At 39.9% G+C, this 22,251-nt stretch overlaps 1 protein-coding gene across 1 annotated transcript in view; it reads left to right on the top strand.

The window, feature by feature from the left end:
- peds1a (plasmanylethanolamine desaturase 1a) overlaps window positions 1-22,251 on the top strand; it is a 61,233-nt gene that overhangs the window by 23,556 nt on the left and 15,426 nt on the right. Inside the window, exons 2-3 of the mRNA XM_084734880.1 lie at window positions 9,331-9,450; window positions 9,720-9,811. Of these exons, the coding sequence (XP_084591006.1) occupies window positions 9,331-9,450; window positions 9,720-9,811 (212 nt within the window). The remainder of the gene's footprint in view (window positions 1-9,330; window positions 9,451-9,719; window positions 9,812-22,251) is intronic.

The following is a 22,251-nucleotide window of genomic DNA, read 5'->3' as shown; positions in this document are numbered from 1 at the left end:
TTTGGTGTTTTAAAAGGTTTGTTCTGATTCACTGAAGTCACATGATCACAAACAAACTAACAGATTGAGGCAGTGATGGATCAGCAACTCCTGTGTTCTGCTTTGCAGTGAATGATATCTAGCTTATATAACAGCTGTCTGACAGAAAGGTCAAGGGGTAAAATATTCTAAATATAGTGGTCTTTTTTTTAGGTAGTTATAACATGTCTTACTGCTGAAGCTGTCCACAGCAGTATATTGCATAGCTCTCACACTCTCTCAGCTTCTCCAAACTGGTGACATGTTGACCTCCATCCACTGTAGGTAAAACACTATATATCGATAAGTACCTCATATAACCCCACTTCAAAAAAATCTGCACCATCCCTTTAATAAGCTTCAATCTAGAGTAAAAACCCAGCCGTTTTTATGGAATTTTCAAAATATCAGCATCGATCATGGAGTGCAGAATGTAAGAAAATGTTTCAATCTCTTCTTTCTCCACTTTGTTGTGGATGAAAGGCCAGAAACAGAGTGGAGGGAACAGATGTGGTTTCAGATTTAGCCGGCTTAGTGAGGAGAAGGCCTGACCCTGCCATTCCTTTAAAAAAAAAAAAAACAGGAATGAGTCTTACCGCTCTGTCTTATTCTCGTGCTGCAGGTTTTGTCCAAACATTGTCTTAAAGGGATAGTTTAGATGATTTGAAGTGATGTCCTACAGTAGATGGCGGCCGGCACGCCCCAGAAGCATAGACGACTAACAGCATGGACGTTAAGTAATGTACCACTGTGGACAGGGTCAACAGCAAAATGTATTTTTATCCACCTAGGTGCACGCTATGTTCAGATTTTTTTCACTGCTTCACCTTGCTGGCAGACTTTCCTTTTCAGACGGAAAACTGCCGTTATATAAGCCAAATGTCACTCTCTCCAAAGCCAGCACACTCTATACTCTTTTACTTTGCAGAACAAGGAAGTTGCTGGTCTGCCGCTGCCTCGATCTGTTTGTTACTTTGTGTTATTTTGTGACTTTGGTGAATCAATAATAAACTAATAAATGGATTCATGTTCTGCATGGTAAAATTACTTATTTTGCTCATGGAGTCTGGTTTGTTTGGGGAGAGAAAATTTCTAAAAATAGTGTGCATGTAAACTGACACTGATTTTTTTAGACGGGCCTTTTTGAAGTAGCTAAAATGTCTTTTTTTTTCCAGACCTGCTCTGCTTCCATGGTAGAACTCTGCTCCTCTAAACTGTAATACACTCTCCTTAAGTACCTCATACAGCTTCACACAAATAATCCAAACTGTCCCTTTAATGGCGAGCAGCAAAGACTTTTAAGAAGTTTGTCACTGTGTCACTGTCACACAGATGTTGATTTCTGTAAAATAAGAATGTGGCTTTGAATCCTTTTCAGACTGGACCACAGTGCTAATACATGCTAAATGTGTGCTGTTTTTGTTTTTGCTCATTTTAGCGTATTTGCTTGCATTCTGTCACATCAGTCTGGATTTGAAATCTTTTGTTTGCTTATTAGTGTAGTGTAACATTGCTCACACACACTTCAGTCCCTCACCCTAATTCCTTGTTACCTGACAAACAGCAGAGAGAGGTGCAGGGCTCTACTTTCACTCCATTAGTCCATTAGTATTCAGGATGTGTTGCCTGCCTGCTTGCTGCCCGCCACTCATTCCCCAGACAGCGAATCAGCCGGCGTTGATTAATTTCAGCCTATTAGCACCCCTCGTTCCCCTCCCCCGGCTCCGCCCAGGTTAAATCCCCGTGCACACCCGCGTGCATGCTCGCAGGCGGGGGGTGCTGCTGGGTGAGCGATGGCGGAGAGGTTGCCAGGGAGCCAGTTGTTGTCAGAACGATATTAATGAGTGCGCTGCTCTGGCCCTAAGAGTTTGTGTCAATGTGTGTGTGTGCAAGCGTGTTTGTGTTTATGTGTGTCTAAGTGTACGTCTCTAATTTTGGTGTTTGTATGCCAAGTGAAGGCAGGTCAGGTGTGTGTGCGCGCGCGCTGTAGAACGAGAAGTTTGTGTTTGGGAAGAGTGTGTGTTCAAACATGCTAGCATATGTCCGTCCATACATGCTTTTAGAGGCTGTTTTTGTGTGTCTGTCTGTAGCTGTGTGTGATATCCAGCAATGCCATGGCCTGAGGGACAAGGGCTTATGTGTGTGTGTGTGTGTGTGTGTGTGTGAGGGAGAGAGAGTGTGTGTGCGCTCTGCGGAGGCCTGTCCTAGTTTCCTTCCCCTCACCAGGGAGCCGGAGGATCCAAGGACTGACGCACATCACCTGACAGCCGCCCCACTGCTCCACGGCCCTGCACCGTGTGTGTGTGTGTGTGTGTGTGTGTGTGTGTGTGTGTGTGTGTGTGTGTGTGTGTGTGTGTGTGTGTGTGTGTGTGATGGAGACAGAGTGTCTGAATCTGTGTATGTGTCAGAGAATGTGTGTAATAGAGAAATGTGAGAATGTGTTAGGAAATCCATCAGACGGTGCATCACTGTGTGTGTGTGTATGTGTGTGCCTGTGTGTGTACGCTCACATGTATGTTGATGTGTGTGTGTGTGTGTGTGTGTGTGTGTGTGTGTGTGAGTGCAGACACTGTGAGACAGTCGTAGAGAGTGAATTTTGGTGTACTGATCCCTTGAGGTGTGTGTATGTATGTGTGTGTGTGTATACACCTTGGGGCAGAGTGGAGAAAATGGTGTCACATGAAGCTGAGAGACAACACAGCTAACTGTGCTCTATTTAACCTCAGTATGGACTGAGGCTGTGTGAAGCAAACACATTAAAGGGATAGTTCAGATTATCTGAAGTGGGGTTGTATGAGGTACTTATCAATAGTCAGTGTATTACCTACAGCAGATGGAGTATCAACACGGAAGCTAAGCAGTGTACTGCTGTGGTCAGGGTCAGCAGCAAAATGTATTTTCGCCACTTGCAAAAGGTACATCCAGAAAAATTCATATCATTTTTAAGTGTACAGTGTATGCTATATTTAGAATACTTCATTGCTTTATTTTGCCATCAGGCAGCCCTTTCTGACAGGAAACCACAGCCATGCATTGCTCTCTCCAAAGCAGCCAGACTCCATAAGGAAAAACAGTAATTTTACATTGCAGAACACTTTAGTTGCTGGTGTACCGCTGCCTGTTTGTTTGTGTTGTTTTGTGACATCACTGCTTTGATAGATTACTTCAGATTCATAAAAGTCACACAATAACACAAACAAACCAAGAAACTGAGGCAGTGGCAGACCAACACGCCTCGTGTTCTGTGAGGTAAAATCAGTGTTTCTGCAAAATAAGTCTGGTTGAGTGAGAGAGAGCAATATTTCACTTATATAAGAGCAGTTCCCCACTGGAAAAGACTGTATCATGACAAGCTAATGTGGTGAAAATATTCCAAATATAAACTTAAAGTTTTAAGGAAGTCAAAATCAATGCTTGCTTGCTTTTATCACGTATGTATTGCGCTATGCGTCACTCATACAACAGTAACCCAACAGGTGTTCTTAGTGGTGTTGTAGAGTTGATGACTCATCCTGCGCTCGGGGGCGTACACTAAATTTGCGTCCAATGAAACGCTTTCTCGCTTATGGCACAGACATAGCATGGAACGAGAATGTATTCATTTACTGGAGTGGACAGGAGTGTTTCTGAGGGCCAGGACTCAGTGTACAAAAGCACAATTTTATAACTTTATACACCGATCTGGGATCATATTGTAAATATTACTCAGAATTAACTAGACAAATCACTTCACCAACTAAGAACTGCCATGTGCCACCACCCACAGAGTGTAGAAGGAGCTGCCACTCAGCTTTGCAAGCATACCAAAGACTTTGGTTTCCCAGGAGCTGTCAGGCAGGTCATGAGAATAAAACCACTGGATCGCTAGTTGGCATCATTTATGGTTGGAACTATGATTACATCTGATTGTTTTGGGACCTCTGACTTTCATGCTTGATGAATGGAAACATTCATGGCAAGTGCTTCTGCTTTTGTTCATCTTGCACCGGTCGAAGAATTTCACATCTAACGGCACAGTACGAATACCCGCAGCTGTCCCTCTTAATCATGGCCCGAGAAAGAGACACTAGAACATTGTCGTTGAGTTTTTCAAATGTATTTTGAGGCTTTGAGCATCTCTTCAGCCGATGTCTAACTATATGGATGTAAAAATATATTTTTGATTTTGACCTGAACTGTCCCTTTAATCAAAAATAATTGATCATTTCATCCTGTTACAGTTGTGTAATTGGTAGAAACTAGAAACTGAGTTCTTCAAAGCATCCGTGAGTTGCAAAGTCAAACTCATTTAGAAGCTGAACTTCTGTCTACACTTGAATTAGCCATCTGTCTCTCCACTACTTTGATAGCGTCTATTTTTAGAAGGTGAAGGGTCACATTTGATGATTCATAAAATATCCATAATCACATATTTTAAATCTCTCATGACCACTTCAGTCCATACCTTATGAGAGGCTGATAGCATATTCATAGTCACACAGGTCTATAGGCGCACACACTCACAGGCCTGTGTGCTTTATTAAAAAAAACTGTCATGAATATCTTATAGGCTGCTAATGCTGTGTGATACATTAGGATCTGAACACATTAAAGTTTTAAAGGCACATTAGACTGGCAAAGAAAGAAGGATTAGGAGAGGAGTGTCAGAGGGAGGGCAAGAGACAAAGAACAAAAGAAACTGACTTAGAAACAGATGAGTGGTGGTTTATATTTATACGTTTTTATAGTTTATTTCTGTACGCAGGTGAGATATTCTCTTAACACTAGAAGTGCCGAAATTCCAGAATTACTAGAACTGTTGTCAGTTTTCATTTTGACTTTTAAATTCCAACCTCTCATGACAAGTACCAAATTAAGAGAGAAAAAAGTGAAATACCACTAAAATGTAAATTTGAGTTTAGTTTTTATAGTTTAATTATGTATTTGTAGTGAATCATAATGATTTCACATCAATAGTTTTCTGTAGCATATTAACCATCAGTGATCCAGTGATCAAATGTCTGGAATTAATCAGAATGAGAAAAAAATATTAAATGTACTTTGTATTTTATTATAAAATATTAGAAAACATTGTATTTCCAGCAGGTGTCTCTCTGAACCTGGCATACCAACCCAGTCTCAGTCCCCACCCATCAGATACGGATGAATTGTCACTGCCCCTGGGCGACACATAGTGCCACAACCAACACAATAGGCTTTTCAAGTGGCTTCAGTGTAAACCCATCCGTGGCTGTGTAAGACGCCCCGGGCTGTTGATGTAGAATTAAGAGGAAGAAAGTCCACACATGAAGAAGGAGGGACGGGCAGATGACTCAGACAAACACAGGACTTTTATCCAGGAGACTGGGGTATGAAACCATAACAATATTAAAAGTTGTATGGTACATATGTCACATGACTTTCATTTTGCAAGTCACTTCAGTGACATCATGTGACTGACCTATTATGGAAACCCCAAACATGGTCATTTTTTGTGCCTAAACCAAACCAAACAATGTAAAATGCTGTTTCACTGCATTAATCACCTTTTTAAAAAACACCTCTCTGACCACATCAGATGCAGCTGCTTAAGGACACCTTCTGCTTCAGTATCAGACGCTGAGGGGCTGTGACAAAATGTTGGCATGTGACGAGTTGAGATGAAATGCGTTGTGTATTCAGCCACAGCGTTTGCTTTTGCTGCAATTTATTATCTTTGTCACTTTTGTGGATTTGTGCAAAAAAAAATAAAACCAAAAAAGTTGAAAACATTGCTATTTGTCGTAAGTAAGGGTACTTTGTAAAAATTTGAGAACTAACAAAAATTCAGCAAGTTATAGGTGCAAAGACAAAAAGTGTTACAACCATCCCAGGTGTCCCCTACTTTATGGTCCTCAAAATCTTCAGTTATTCTGCTGATTAGGACAATTTAGTCTAATCATCTGTAGTTTAATGTAGCAAATGCAAATTAATGGAACATGAGACAGCTTGCCAAGTTTCTGACCGTATGTTCACATTACCTGTGACAGAGCTACAAAACAGCCAAATGTGATTGGCTACATTGTTGTAGAGCGTTGAGAAAAGTTGGGGCTAGTTCAGCTTTGACTTGCAGCGCATAACTGCTGACACACAGCGACAAGTCTTCTTAAATTGGAATATTTTCTACTTTCTCTACTCCTCTATAACGATAATTTGAATATCTTTGGTTTGTGGATGAAACAAGACATTGGAGAATGCTATTTTGGGCTTTGGGAAACATGGATCAACATTTTTCACAATTTTCTGACATTTTATAGGCAAACAAGTATTAATTCATTAAATGACTGTGGAACAATCACTAGTTGCAGCCCTTGATGTCATTTTCTGGCTTTATGATGCCAGGTTTCATTGAAAATGACTTGTGCTTGATGCTTTAGTCTGAACATGCTGGTAGACAGAGACAGTGATAGTTGCTGAGAAACCAAGATACATCTCTAACTTTTGTGAGAAAGAAAGTAATATAACTTCAAACATTTCTGTGCAATCAGTGTGACCATGCATGGCTCAAATAGGTTAAAAATGATCAGGGTTTCAAAGTTATTGCACACATACATTTGAAAACAGTCAAAATATCTTGGATGTTCAAGTGTTTCCTGCTTGAGCCGACAGGTCAGACAAGTTAGATAAAAGAAAAGAAGCAAACAAAGAGACAATTCAAAGAATGACATTGTAAAAGTAATAGAAAACCCTGCAGTAGGATACGGTGCTCTGCCATATTAGATGGGCTATAGATGAGCGATGTGAGTGTGTTAATAATTCAGTATCTCTAATCTTCAGGGCTGTGTGGCTGAAGGGTTTTGACTTTGACCCTCCCGTCTCTCTCTCTCATAATATTGCTGATGTGAGAGTTTGAGTATGAGTAGTTTTAGTTAGTCCCTGTCCCTCTGTCCTTTAGTTAATCCTGCTGACCTGTGAGTTTGGCCTTGTCCCTGCAGAGGACTACCTCCCACCTGGAACAGCCTAGGTGTGTGTGTGTCCGTGTGGGCTCGGTGCTGCGTCAGCGTTGGTGTTTCACATATGAGAGGTCATGACCCTGCAGCCTGGACTACACTTGTCTTCATCTTACTGATTACATATTAACACCCTGGACACACACACACACACACACACACACACACACACACACACACACACACACACACACACACACAGTCATTGTGGTTGAATGGTCCTTTGACCCTTGCTGAGGAGTGAGTTGTTCTCCCAGTGGTTGCAGGAACCTCACCCAGGTCATTAATGCGACAGCCTCCTCTCCTCTCTTCTCCTCTCCTCAACTTGATAATAAGCAATGCACAATACTCAACAATAGGGCAGGCTGATATATTGAATATATCTCATATTTTCAAGTCTGAATTATTGGATAAGCATATTATCATACTTAAGTTTTCAATGCTTCCACTGGTTGTTGCTAGCGGATAGCTACTTTAGTCAGCCATAAAGTGTGTAGATAAACTTTTGGTTGCAGAATAAAAGTTACTGCTGTGTGTCACAGAAAAGAAACATGTTACAGTGTCTTCCTGTACTCCTCACAGTAGAGTATGTCTGTGGAAAGCTAGTCTTAGCTAGTTAACAGCTGTGAGTCAATGCAATTTTTTTTCCTCCAGTTTTACCCAATTGCCTTTACCCTGACCTGTAGTGGCTAACTAGCTAGCTCACGTTCATAACAAGTAACACAGGTTACCCACAAGCCCACCTTCCTCAAAGAGGAAGGCTTAGCCGGTAACAAACGTGTGCAGAGGTTGTGTAATTCAAGTCCATTACATAAGTAAAAGTACTAATGCCCCATACAGAAAATGCTCCGCTACAAGTAAAAGTTCTGCATTCTAAACTTTACAAAGGTAAATTATGTAAATATTGTAGGAAAATTTACTGCAAGTGTCAAAAGTCAATGTAACATTACTCATTGGTTCGGTAAAATGGTCCCTGTGAGTGCTTTAATATTCTGTCTGATGTTTTGGGGTTAATATTTCTGTGGCATTAATGTCTATGTTTCATTTTACTGCTGTAGGTGTTTAAGACTGAGTTCATTTTAGCTACTTCAAATACTGCTGGGTAGTTTAATCTACAGTAATACATCATATTCTATAAGAACATCATATGCTGGCACTACGTGAGAATTTACAGTGTCATTTTAGAGAAAATGTGTAAATGGAGATATAGGAAGAAAGTCCATTACTTATGCAAAAGTTCTAATACTAAACCCACTGTGAAGAATACTTTTGTTTTTGCTCCCATTTTTATGAGTTAAAGTAAAGATTCTAAGACTTCTCTGTACACAAATAGTTTTTTCTCTCAAAATTTGTTCACCAATTTACTAAAATCAGTGCCCAGGCCTGTGGGTTTCTTTTAGACAAGGATGGCAAAGGCATGCATGGCATGAGCGCACCTTTAGAGTAACCTGCACACACACACACACACACACACACACACACACACACACACACACACACACACACACACACACAATCACAATTTCACTTTTTGCTTTCCAACTTGTTGGCAGACAAAGAACCTAGAGGGAACAATGGAAAAAAGAAAGAAACTATTGAATTTTCTATAAATACAATAATATAAAAAAGAAGTAGTACTAAAGTCCATTTTTTCCCCCGGAGGGCAAAGTCTTGATCTGCCCTACTCTACCTCTGATTGGCTTACCCTAATATTCTTGCTCCTCATGCCTAAACAAAGAAGGCAACAAGTACAAGGCAGAATGGGGCCTGTCCTGGAGAAAAATGGTATCTGCAGCCCTATGAAAAATAGCCATAGTTCAGTGCCTGATAAATTATTTTTTTTTTCAAGATTAAACTGCACACTTTTAGTGTCCTTTTATTGCATCAGCACCTCTATATGCCACACTTGCCAGGTGGATGGATTATCTTGACAAAAGAGAAGTGATCTCTAACATGGAAATCAACAAATTTGTAAACTTGAGAGAAATAAACCTTTTGTGTGCACAGAGGAAGTCTTAGATTTTTCACTTTAGCTCATGAAACATGAGATCAAAAACAAAAATGTTGCATTTATATTTTTGTTGAGTATACTTAATATACTGTTGGGTAGTTAAATCTACAGCAGTGCATCATATTCTGTAGATAATTATGTGTCGGCACTATCTGAGAATTTACTGTATGCTATTTTAAAGGAAAATATGAATATATTGAAATATATATTTTGCGGAATGGCCCAAAAATGTAGTTATTTTTTATATATTTGACCCAGCCATACCCAACAATATAATGATGCTGAGATAAATCAAATGTGTTTTTCTTGTCTCGTGTCCTTGTTCTTCTTCAGGTAAGCGGCTCCAGGAGTGGGTGTGTGTGATTCTGTGCCTCTTCCTCTTCATCATCAACTTCTCCTTCCTCCTCCTGCACTTCTCCACCGTCCACATCTACAAGATCATCCTCGGCATCGGTGAGAAAGACCGTGATGGCAGAGAAAGGACCGAGCTAACACACAGCTTCAGTTTAAAAGCCGCTCTCACAGTTACTGTGAGATATTGAGTTATTTATCAGTGTCAGTGTTTCTAAATAAGCCAGTGCAGCCCCTCATCATTATTCCAGTCCACATGAGGGTTTTGTTACACTTTTTATAACAAATTGTGTTTTGGTGTTCGCTTGCACATCTAATGACAACATATGTTATTCCTTTGTTATTGTGTCTGTTCTGTGTTTGTGTGCCAGTCCTAGGAATAGTGACGGCAGACTTTGCATCGGGGATGGTACACTGGGGGGCGGATACCTGGGGATCTGTGGACATCCCTGTTATTGGCAAGGTGAGCGCACATACATACTGTACATACACACGGTAATTTGCCATCAATTAATTCCTACACAAAGTAAAGCCTCATTTTCCTCACTTTTCCCTAAACCAGATATGAATTGGCACATGGATAAGAGCCACAGAAATGAGGTACACAGTTTTGGGCCAGTGAAACACTCGCTGTTGTTTTGGTGCTACAATCAATGTGAAATTCTTTTTTTCTTGGCACTCAGCCTTTATTTTACAGTGTTGAGGGACTACTTTGGATAGCTGCTCAATTTTAAAATGTGTTCACAAACTTCTATTTGAATCTGTGCATTCAGATGACTTTTGTAATAAGGGTCATCATGAAACGTTCAATCTTATAAACTAGAGTTTGGCGATATGTTAAAATTTTCCAAAGGATCTTCATCAGCCCGTCCATCGGCGATTGATGATATCTTCATCCCTCCCTCCCACCTCCTACCATCAGCTCCAGTCTCACCTGATGTGCGCGAATTCAATATGTTACCCATGCTGCGTACGTTCACTACCTCCAGTAGACAAAAAAACTGTCTAGAAATGACGTTCTCACATTTATTTTCCATTTTAAACAGAGTACAACTGTACACTTTCTGAATTCAAATTTCTCTCTCTCACTCACCAAAACCGTCTTTGTTAGTCTGCCCCACCCATCAATCACCAACTCTGTTTTAAATCAAATAAATCCTTAATTCACTGCATGGAAGGATTGTAAAGAGCCTGACTCTGCAGGCTGTTTTCCTCTCACTCATCACCCAGCTCAGAGCACTCATGGTCAGCTGAGTGGGTGTGAACTGCACCGCTGGATGAGAGTGCGGTGCAGAGCAGAGGCTGTTACTCTGCAGACTGTTACATTAGCAAAATAAAATGACAAATATCACCCTAAAAATAGGCCAAAAAAATCAATCAGTGATGGATTCAGCCCATCGTCGATAGACAATATATTCGTCCAATCAGCCAACCCTATCATAAACCAGAGGTCTTCAGTGTTTTCCAAGCCAAGGATGGAAATGGGGCCCTCTCCTATATATGCTGCACTGACTATTTTTGGGCTGTATCTTGATGGTCCTGTGGTTGGTAAGTTTGCAGCAGTTTTAGCATGACTAATTTTAGCTGTGTTAGCCTCACCATCTGCACTTTTTCTGGTGGCTTTGGAGGTGGAGGGTATATTAGAGTCTCTTGCTTGAACTTACATAACAATCCATTGTGGCTGAGAGTGTCTGTACAGAACAATAATAATAATAATGGTTGTAATAATAATAATACAGCTAACTGGCTGTTATGTTTCAATAATTTTAGCTAACTAGTTCACCAGAATATCGAATGAAAACATTCAAAATATGAGTTAACTGATGAAATGTAAATTAAAATAAGTTTTGACTTTTTTTTTTTTACTTTTGTCTTAATATGAACCCGCTACATAGTCAACATCATGCATGTAGCACGCCCATACTTCATCCATGATTACCGCTGGTTACGAGCTGAACTGTGTCAAGAGGCGAGAAAGCAAGCAGAGGTAAAATTAAGAGACTGAAAATAAATGCTTTAAAAACACCGCAATCGTGGCTCCAAACAGGAACTGTTACGGACAGAAGAGCACATCAGGAGGAGAATATTTTTAAGCGGCTGTATTGAAAATGAAGCAGACGACAGTGAACAGCTGCTACCACCGAACAGCACAAAACAGTAAGGTGGTACTTGGGGAGTAGATGGTATAAAAAGTTTGAGGAACACTGGTGTAAATTATTTATTTATTTTTGCAAACGGCCAAATTATCTTTGCTAATAATATGCGGATTCATGTTAATGTTTATTTTCAGACTTATTTTAATTTCTGAAACAGCAACAAGTTCAATTATCCAACAATAATTTGAAGCCCCCTGCAGTTACAATGAGGACCCCCTAGGAGTCATGGACCCCCTGTTGAGGACCCATTGTATCAACCATTTGACTATAAAATGCAAATAAATTTGGTAGCCAAAATAACAAAAAATGACCCATCTCTCCACCATATTTATAACAGTAATAATCTGTCAGCTAAATGGGATATTTTGCTCTTTTGAGGTTTTGTCAAAATAAAAAAAGCTTGTAATCAGCCTACAAGTCAAGGCCTTTGAAGAGTATATAAGAATACGGTAACCATTTCTGTGAGAAAGTAGTGCACGGTACCTCCAGCTCAGTGTCCCCTCTCTCCTGAGGCTGCGTCACCATGGCAGCAGGGTGGTTGCACCTTATTCCCCTGGGCCTCAGCACTGCCATAGTGACCTGGAAACTAAATGTCACTGTCTCACAGTGGGATCTCCCTGTAGACACTAATGTCCATGGTCCCCAATACATACACACGTACGCACACACACATGCGCACACACACATGGACACATGCTGTGAATGGCCTCACCTTGAACCTCCACAACCTGTCACCACACAGTGTCAGGAGACATGCTTGCACATATGTATTTCAGCATGAATAAAGATGGATGCACACGCCTAATTCTCACATTAAAAAGCGTCGCCTGTGTTAATGCACACACACACACACACAGTTTTGCCACATTTCCCACAGCCAATTAGAGTAAAGGTTATCCTCATTTCAGCCAATTAAAATCAGTGTGATCAGGTGCAGCTTGCAGATTGGTCCATGTGAACTTTGTGTTGATTGATGGGATGAGAGTTCGGTGTGTGGGTGTACATGTATGCATCTTATATTTCATCTATTTATAAAACATTTGTTATTAATTAGTTCATGAGAATCTTGGAGCTCATGTGTGAGACCTGAATCATCCTAATTATAAAAGTGGTAAGCATTTATGTTTAACCCATTTATCATCAAAGTATGATTAATAATGTTGTAATATTATCCACTGTTTAATTAAACCTCATACTACTAAGACCTGGAAAATAATGATTATTTTGAAAGTTAATTATAGCCATGTGTACTATATGATCATGCATGTGTGTATTGTTAAAAGCAGTACTAAACACACATGTTGTGTTACAGTCAAACTCACACTCACACTCATTAGCATCTATTTACCAAGTCCAACTTTAAAATCACTCACTTGGACAAAAACATGTTTTGTTTTGTTTTTTAATTATGCTGGAAAATGTATTTTAAAAGGTCAAAGTCATGGCTGTTAAATCTTGTTGCAGGCCAACCTCCTAGTGATTAAATTTGTATTAAATGTAGACAGACGGAAAATCTGACAGAGTTGATGTCTTATGGAGCTGACAAACTGTTATTTTTTTTCCTTTCACAGCATAGTCGTAGTGAACAGCCATTTTATTTTTTGAAGTTGCTTTTAATGGTAATCAAAATACACATTTTTAAACCGTAATTCTTATTTAGCTTTGATTTAAAATACAGAGTAAAATATAGAGGGCTACAGAGCTGACATATTACAGTTGAGACACATTTGATAGCAATATTATTTCATGAATTTGTTGAAAAATAGAGTTTATCAGTGTTTTAGCAGTATTCCCACCTTTTTTAAAATTAGGTAGTCAGACAGGGGTCCTTACGGTTTAGCTAAATCTTTTTATGCCTGATTAAATCATGTTTTTGTAAAAATCTGACTGAGTTGACGTAAATCTGGGACACAACTTTAAAAGGCCAACATTATCATAAAAAAACATATTTCAAAACAAGATGATTATAACAGAACATTTTATACGTATGTTATCTGTAGATATTTTTAGTTTTAGATTTTTAGACACATTTTTTTAATTGTTTGATGTTGTGAGTCCTTGTCTGGGACAAGAGGCACAGAACATTAATTTAGAAACATTTTCACTGAAAAATTGAATCAGAGTGTTGCTATCAGGTTTTTTGGTTGAACATTATTTGTCCTCAGGAATGGGTGATGTATGTATTGTCTCATGTGTCCACACAGTAACTAAAATATAGTACCGGTAAATCTAAGTGCTCATAGTGTCGTATTATCCATCATATTCTTTGCTTTGTTCAAAATTACAGTACTTTTGCACAAATCAAATGTGAGAAATGATATCAGACTTTCATTTGAAGCATGTGGCAACGTGCAAGAATTTTCTATTTCTGATCTAATTATGTTTTTTTTTTCTCACATTAGGAAATAGTGCAACATTTCACCAAATTTCAGGAAACAGTATTTGACTGATTCACACTATAATACTCTCAGGATGAACATGAAGACAGCAGCTTGAAGAATATTAAAGAATACTCTACAGAAATACAATGATACAGAAACTTTAGATTCTCAGATTATATTTCAAGGATTTATAGTTTTATATTTTTTACTTCCAATTTTGACTTCCTTGATTACTTCCAGGTCCAATATCATAGGCTACTGGAAAAAAAAAAAAAAAAAAAAAGCATTGCGTTTTGCATCCTGTCATCCAGGAACACTCATCAGGTGCAGCAGCTGGATCTGAGATCTTGTGTTGGAGCAGGTCTCTGTTAGATGTGTCTCCGATTTCCTTTTTCGTCTGTTCGCCTGGAGCAGCCTTAGCTGGGTTAGCATGGCTCTTATGCCTACAGTGTGAGATGGTCACACAGTGGCTGGTCTTGGTGGTCGAATGATGCCGTGTTGTCGATCATCCCAAGAGCTCTATAATCCAGACCCCACGCTCACTTTTCGCAATGCTCACGAGTGTATTTCTGTCATCGATGATATGTGTTTCAGCAACAAAGTTTGAAGAAGCGACTGGACACAGTGTCTGCATGGACTGCTTCAGGTTTAGTCAAACGCATCACTTTGTGATTTCAAATTAGCATTAACAAATCAAATTACTAGCAGTTTGTTAATCAGTTACAAAAACACAAAACACAGTCACTCTGAACAGCTTGATTATGATTTGCAGCATTCAATGTATATTCATGGTTTTGCTTGTTAGCCTTTAAAATGGTGATATTTCATTTAATAAACTATCAGCAGTTCATATTTCCTCACAGGAGACTGTTGTTGAAGCCTTGTCATCACAGCTGTAAGATAAGCACCTTTACTGCAATCCAGTGTGACACTAAGTGGCTCCAGAAAGCACATCACTGATTGATCTGTTCAGTGTGATTAATTATAATGGTTGGTGTTATTCTCTTTTGATTTGATGTTGATTGGGCTTTAATGTAATGTTTCCTCTCAGGCGATTATCCTATCATGTGTGTATAACTGGATGTAATTTGTCGAGGATTTATTTCACTTATCTTGCTGTAACAACACATTATTTTACACACATTGCACCATCAGTAGATTCTAAACAATGATTTTTCCAGCCCCGTTTTACCGTTTTACTTTTTGTGCTGGCTGAAGGTTCTATGTGGCTCGATGTTTATTTATGATGTGGCATTTATTGGGGTCTCGGGTAGTTACTGGGACCAAAGGCACGGCGGCAGTCACAGATTTGCATGGTGTGTCGGACACTGTAGGAGACTTCTAATAAAGACTTTAACTGGAAGAGAAGAATGGACCGTTGCAGAGAACAGAGGAATGACAATAGTTTAAAATGTGTGTGTGTGTGTGTGTGTGTGTGTGTGTGTGTGTGTGTGTGTGTGTGTGTGTGTTTGGAGACAAAAAAGCAAGGCATACACCTCAGTTGTGTTTTTGTGCCTGTGTGTGTTTGGAGACTGAGAATAAAGCAGGCCTGTGCTCCCAGTTAAGGTTAGTTTGAATATCAAAGGCGACCATGATGGAGAACACCTGAGGCTAGTAGTGTTTGCAGTTATTAAACCCGGCGAAACATTTGAAGCCAGTGTCACCCTTTGTTATTTGTTTCCTCTGTCAGTTTCCTGTTTTTATGTGTTTGTGTATGTATGTACAGTGTATGTACAGTACATGTTACTTCACTCCAAGTTTCCTGTTGTTGTTATTTTTAGGACCTCTCTTATGGTTCTGAATTAGGACATTCACTGCCACTAGATGTTGCACTAGAGCGGTCATTCCCAGAGACTGTGTTATTTGAGTCGCCAAAAAATAAGACTATGGAACAAATTCAGCAAATTTAAGATTTAAAATGTGTATATTGTTGTACTGATTTTAATTATATATTATTTATTATATTTATTCAAGTATTTAAAGTAGTAGTTCACCCAAAAATGAAATTTCACTCAATATCTCCTCACCCCTGTGCTGATGTGAGGATGGGTGAAGATCTCCAGTTCACAAAACACTCCTGGAGCTTCAGCGGAAAACAGCGTTGCAACCAAATCCAGTACAATTGAAGTGAATGGTGACCAGTTTTAAAATGTAAAAAAAACACAAAAAAAAACACAAAATGTCTCCATACTGCTCGTGTGGTGTAATCCAAGTGTCTGTAAGCCACAACATTAAAATTTGACCCAAAAAGACATCATTTACACCATGTTTTTAGCCTAAATGTCAGCTGTAGCCTCTCAGACCTGATCCTCGTGCACACGCCTGAAGCAGGTACACAAGCTCTCACCCAAGCAGCAACACACGAGATATACGAGATCTCATGATACCTTCACATCTGTGTTTACATGCTACCTGGAAGAGACTCAGACAACAGAGAGAGATCTGCTCTGAAACAGTGACTTGTTATGTGCACAGCTGACTTTTCAAACTTTCAACAAATAAGATAATTACCAAGGATTTCGATATAGAAGAGGAACATCATTTCTTTGCTGCAGTCGCGCCGCATGTTAGTGTCATAAAATGGTGACTCTACCAAGGTTTCTGCATTTTTTTTCAAAGCATACCCATTTTCCTGCTTAAAAGATTTTTTAAAACATTACATTCGATCATCATGCCCTTTATCTGGGGATACAAAACACATCATATTGGTAACAAAAAAACAACTGTAAAAATGGTAAAAAAAAAACAAACTTTGCTAGCCTGAAACCCTAGGAGGGCTGTCCTTACCTGTCTTCCAGCACTACCACTGGGCAGCTAATGCTCAAGCCCTCATTTACTGGCAGGATGTATATCCTGATGAAATTAAAGATACAACCCCCTCATGGGCGGCCATAGAGCAGGATATTAGTGACACTTTCCTTCCAGCGCTACTCCACGTGGAAAGAAAACCTCTTGGGTCAAGACATCAATTGATTCAGTATAAGGCCATTATTCACGTGTTAGATTGCATTCATTCTTTCCATCCTCATCACCACTTTGCATCAGGTGCAAACACTCTGACGGGACCCGGCTTATAAGTTTTGGTTCTATGAAAGACTTCGCAGGTTCTGGTCGGGTGTCTTCCATTGCTATTCAGAAGTCTACTGACTTGATCTCCATCCCAATCCAGAAACGGCTATTCTAGGCTGGTCACAGCAGCTGGAAACTCTAAGCCACTGGAAAACTTTGTCAATCCAGTGTGGTATGGTAATTGCAAAGAAAATTATTTTGAAGGTCTAGAATACAGACATATTTCCCTGCTTTGAAACCTGGCTCATAGAGTTCTCTAGTATTTTATGCATGGAGAAAATTCAATATGAAATGTCAGGGAAAGCAAGGAGGTTTAAACAGATATGGCAACCCTTTCTTGATTATATTACTCCCTCATATGGGAAAGGAGGGGTGGGAAGGGGCAGATACGGTTCCTCTGCTGACCACCTTAATGTTCTGTCTTGTTCCTGTGTAAAAGCTATAAATAAAATACTTTAAAAAAACAAAAAAAACATCAACACCAGCATCTCAAATGGACACGTCGGCTACAACTCCCCCCTCATGACAAACTGCTGTTCTATTGCTCTCCTTAAAGCCACCAGACTCCATTGACAGAAACAGTTGATCATTATAAAACACACTTCATTAAAACTTGACAGAAACAAAATAAACACACCAAAACCATCTTGATCCATCTTTCCACTGTTTCAACATGTACCACCTCTGGTTTGGTCCACACGCTTTTATTCCTTTTTGCTCATTAATATTGCATTACATTACAATCTGACTAAATCCATGTATCATATTATTAGCTTGCTAACAGTCCTCCTAAAGCTAGCTACCTTAAACCAAGTGGCAATCTTTGGGGCTGAAAAATGAAGCAAACACTAAAAACTGCAGTTCCTCAAGTGGCCATTTGAGGCTTCTATATTAAAATGCCCAGCTTGTTTGCATCCTGATTAAAAAACAAACAAACAAACAACAACAAAAAAACATTTTGGTCTCTACAGCTATTTTGCCATTCATGTCAACTGTATGGGGGTGGGTGTGTCTGCTTTGAATGACAGCTGGGTACTGTCACAGATGGCTAGCTGCTAGGTAGCCACTTCATTCAGCCCACCTCAGCTCCTCTTTGCCCAGTTTTGGTTTAGCTGAGTCAGACACTGCCAAGATGGCAACGCCTGAAGCCACCACTGTGAGCTTCAAGTCGTCTTTTCAGAAACCTGTGGTGGTGTCACGGATGCTCCGTCCTCTATATACTGTTCTGTCTATGCCTAGACTGTCCAATAAAAATATGCCTGAGGTAGCTAAAGTTTGAGTGTTTCAGTTGAATATGAATGCCCTCAGCTGAACACTCCAAACTGCGCTCTGCCATCTCGCCTCTTACAATGCAAGTCTCTTTATACAAACTTAATACAGAGACGGCCATATTTTCACAGGGAGGGACTCACATGTACTAGCATCCATGTGCAGCCGGCCCAGCTAACAAAACAAAGAATGGAGAAGCTTGGATTACATCGTAGCAAATTGTTGTTTGCTGCTATATTAATGTTCAGAATCTCATATGTCGCTCAGATCATACTACAGACACACTGTAGAAGCATTAATGCATACAATGTACAGTTGACTCCTGTCCTCCATAACTTCTTCATTAGGGGATACCTAACATTGGAGTCCTCTGTCATAGCATCATAAATAATATTTCTAGCAGTGAAGGCTACAGAGCAGTAACAGCTGCCACTGCAAAATGCATTTACTATCTGACAAAGTCATTGGCTCTTTTTTTTTGCCACCCAGGTTGCAGAGGGGATGTTCCATTTTTATGGGCATTTTCGATGTGATCATAAAAAAGTAAGAGTGGAATGACAGGCTGTGGAAATACAAGCCACAATGCTGGAAAAACAAAACAAAATCTTTTTATGTTGGATGAAGGTAGAAAGGTTTGCTTATCAGATGCATACCATTTAACCACTCAGGTTGGATTTAGTCACTATCTAATAATGGCAAAAAAAATGCAATGGAATTAAATAAATGCTGCTGCTCATGGAAAAAGTTCAAAGTTCACCATTACATACCTTCACTTCACCAGAGAGCCCAAAACATAAACATGTTGAGTCAGAGGTGTGCATTATGAAACGTCTCTGGTTGGATGGATGAAATTCTCATGTCATCTTGAAAATGTACATAATGGTAGTTACTGGAAACTGTCATTGATTCAGATTCTGTTTTGACGAAATTTGCTTAAAACTTACACAGCAAATGAATTGGGACAAAACTATTGCCTGTCCCTTCTGATGCTCTCTTGGACCATCTGATCACCAATTGATCAATTATTAAAATAGTTGGCAACTAATTTTGCTTCAGTAGACTAATAGATTAAGTGACTAATCGTTGGAGCTCTGACACTTTTCAACTTTTCAGACCCCAGGGTGTCCAAATGTCTTATTTTGTGCAACCAAAAGTATTCAGTTTACGTTGATATATAATGAAGAAGGCAGCGAAAAACCCCCAGAAAATGTCTGCCGTTTTTCGCAACTTGAAAACTTTCTGTTAAGCTAACTGCAACTATTACTTAAATATCAAGGAAACTGCAGTTGATTTACCAATCAACTAATCTATTAACAACTTATTTTAACTCTAACTGACCTCATTTTTCCAAGATTACAGGAGGCTGCCTCTTTCAAAAATACAGTTCTTTATTTGTACACTGTACTCTGGGGTGTAAAATCCAGAGGCTACATGAAAATCCAGTTCATTATTAGTGGGCACATTTTGAAAAAGCACAATCACAATATTCAGGAAATACCTTTCTTGTCACCATCACTCATTCTTCGCAAGGTGATGTTGCTCTACCTTAGATATAAAAATGTTCCCATACTGCTGACACTCTTCCTCAGAAACTGTGTGACGGTGATTTACTTTGATTTGAATCCATAAAAGCATTTTTCACTCACAGCACTAAAACTGCAACATTATCTTAAAAAGTGCTCTGCATTCTCCCTGCGGTGTGTGGAACTATTCCTCAGCGAGGCTTTGGGCTGTGCTGTTTCCTATTTTTTTTTTTTTTGTCGTCATCATGTCGTTGAGCTTTAATTGACTCAACAAGGATTTAGCAGTCCTCTAATGACACCACTTTGAGGACAAAGGCACGCTCATTAGTTCCCAATGATGCTCGATTCACATTGAAATGTGCCAGATGTGCTTACAGTTTAGGGATATATGTTTGGATATCCTCCTTCTCTAAATGTTTCTTCATCTTTTAGCAACAGTAGTTCTCTCCTCATGTCAGTTTCTCTCTTTTTGTCACATCTGTAACAAACATGTCTCTTTTAAGGTTACTCTCTTGTGATTCTGATAATAAAATAGAGTTAATTGAATGGCTTCAGTCAGTTCTCACTTAAAAGCAAGGAGTGATAGTTAGAAGAAAGCATACATAGATATATCTGGCCAAAAGGAGAAAAAGAGAAAGCAATAGAAAGTGAGATGAAAATACATCATAAAGGTCGGGAGGACAAAAAAAAGGAAGGGGGTGGGAGGGCGTGTCCGTCCAACCAGTGGGACGGCAGTGCTTGCTGGGGCGATGGGCGATGTGAGCTGGTGATTAATGGACGTCGTGCGAGGTGGGCCGTTAAACGGTGTGGGATTAGAGGACACGTAGCGACCGGTGGCCCACTGTTAACTGGGAGCGCCGATGCCGCCCTGCTCGGCACGACCTCCGCAGCTTAGCCGGGCTTTCATCTGGCTGAGGGCTGTGGCGAGAGGAGGGGGGTGATGGGAGAGGAGAGGTGGGGGAGAGGCAGGCGAGAGCCGAGATGGGTATATAATTGTGCAGATATCAACAGATAGTTTCTGTGTTTGCAGTGGCACCTACCAACAACGCTCGCTGATAGGCGTGTGTGATTGGTTTGGACGGCCAACACGACAATAATGAGTTTTCATGCTGATGCTTCCACAGATACACACACACACACACACACACACACACACACACACACACACACACACACACACACACACACACACACATACACACACACACACACACACACAGATGCACACTGTGGAAATACAGATGCAAACCTTCCTTTTTTGCTTTTTCCACAGAGGGAAATAAATTACCTTTATCCTGTGTGTGCGTGTGTGTGCGTGTTTCTTTTTGTCCTCTTTTGTGCTTCTGAGATTCAGATTCGGTCTTTCATTTGAGACCCCCATGCTCTCACAGACAGGTGTCTGCCTCTGCACAGTGCAGGTGGGGTTTGCGAGCGAGCGTGTGTGTGTGTTTGTGTGTGTGTGTTTGAAGCTCACATTTTTGGGTTTGTGTGGGGCGTCCATGGGTCATTTATGCTTATGAGTGTGTTTCTGCGAGCCAACTGCTGTTCTGTGGTTTATTAGGATGCTGGATATGAGCTTTGGGGTTGCGCGTGGTGCTCAGCACCGCTGAGTCGCAGTGTGTGTGTTTGTTTGTGTGTTTGTGTGTGCACATTTGATCTGCATTTGCGTAAAGACTGTAAATAATGCTTTCCAGTGTCTGTCTTGTGTTCCAATTTAAAGTGAATGTAAATTAAGTAGAAAAATCGGCCACTCTTTATGTCTATTGTTTATCACATCAGTTCCATTTAGTGAAAACTGGATGTTTGTCAGTTTAACTAAAACTAAGAAACTGAGTAGAATTTGCTGTTGTCTAAATGACTGTGTTTGGCTTTCAGGTGTAAAGGAGAAATGTGTAATGTATTTACTGTATTAAATCATAAAATGACAGTGATGTGTCACCAGAGATCTGGGAAACACTTCATTGCTTCACTTGACATGAACGCTGCAGTCGAGGTGTCCGCCTTTGAAATTTCCATCCTGAATGAATGAATAACTGTTTTGTATGTCTGTTTCACATTAATCAGAGTTCAAATTAATATTGTATGTTTGCCAAATGAGCGAGTGTCTGTTTATGAGTCTTAAGAAATCAATAATATTCTTGTAGAAGGTGTAGATGTTTTAAATTTTAAACTGAGCAAAATGTTAATGGAGTTTGGCAGGCAGTGAGACAGGCCGCCACTGAACTCATCCAGTGTGTTATTTTCAGAGCAGTGAGCTTGTTTTTAGGATGACAGTTATAAACAGCTGATCAACTTACAGTGGAGGACTCGCCGCTCGCCGCCAGTGCTCCTGTGGAGCTCCTGCAGCCCGCCTGTCTCTGCCATGGCTGGGGAGGAGATGGCAGGGAGAAACAACTCGCTTCAACCATAGATCTTATTGCAATGCATATTGCTCCTTTAAATTCTCTTTCTTGTTGATTTTAATAGAATTTCTGATTTCCACCAAATACATCCCAAATATAGGCT

The sequence above is a fragment of the Lutjanus erythropterus genome, chromosome 13 (genome assembly GCF_056507025.1).
Source record: "Lutjanus erythropterus isolate fLutEry1 chromosome 13, fLutEry1.hap2, whole genome shotgun sequence".
NCBI classification, from domain to species: Eukaryota; Metazoa; Chordata; class Actinopteri; order Lutjaniformes; family Lutjanidae; genus Lutjanus; species Lutjanus erythropterus.
This window is presented reverse-complemented; position numbering and strand designations above follow the sequence as displayed.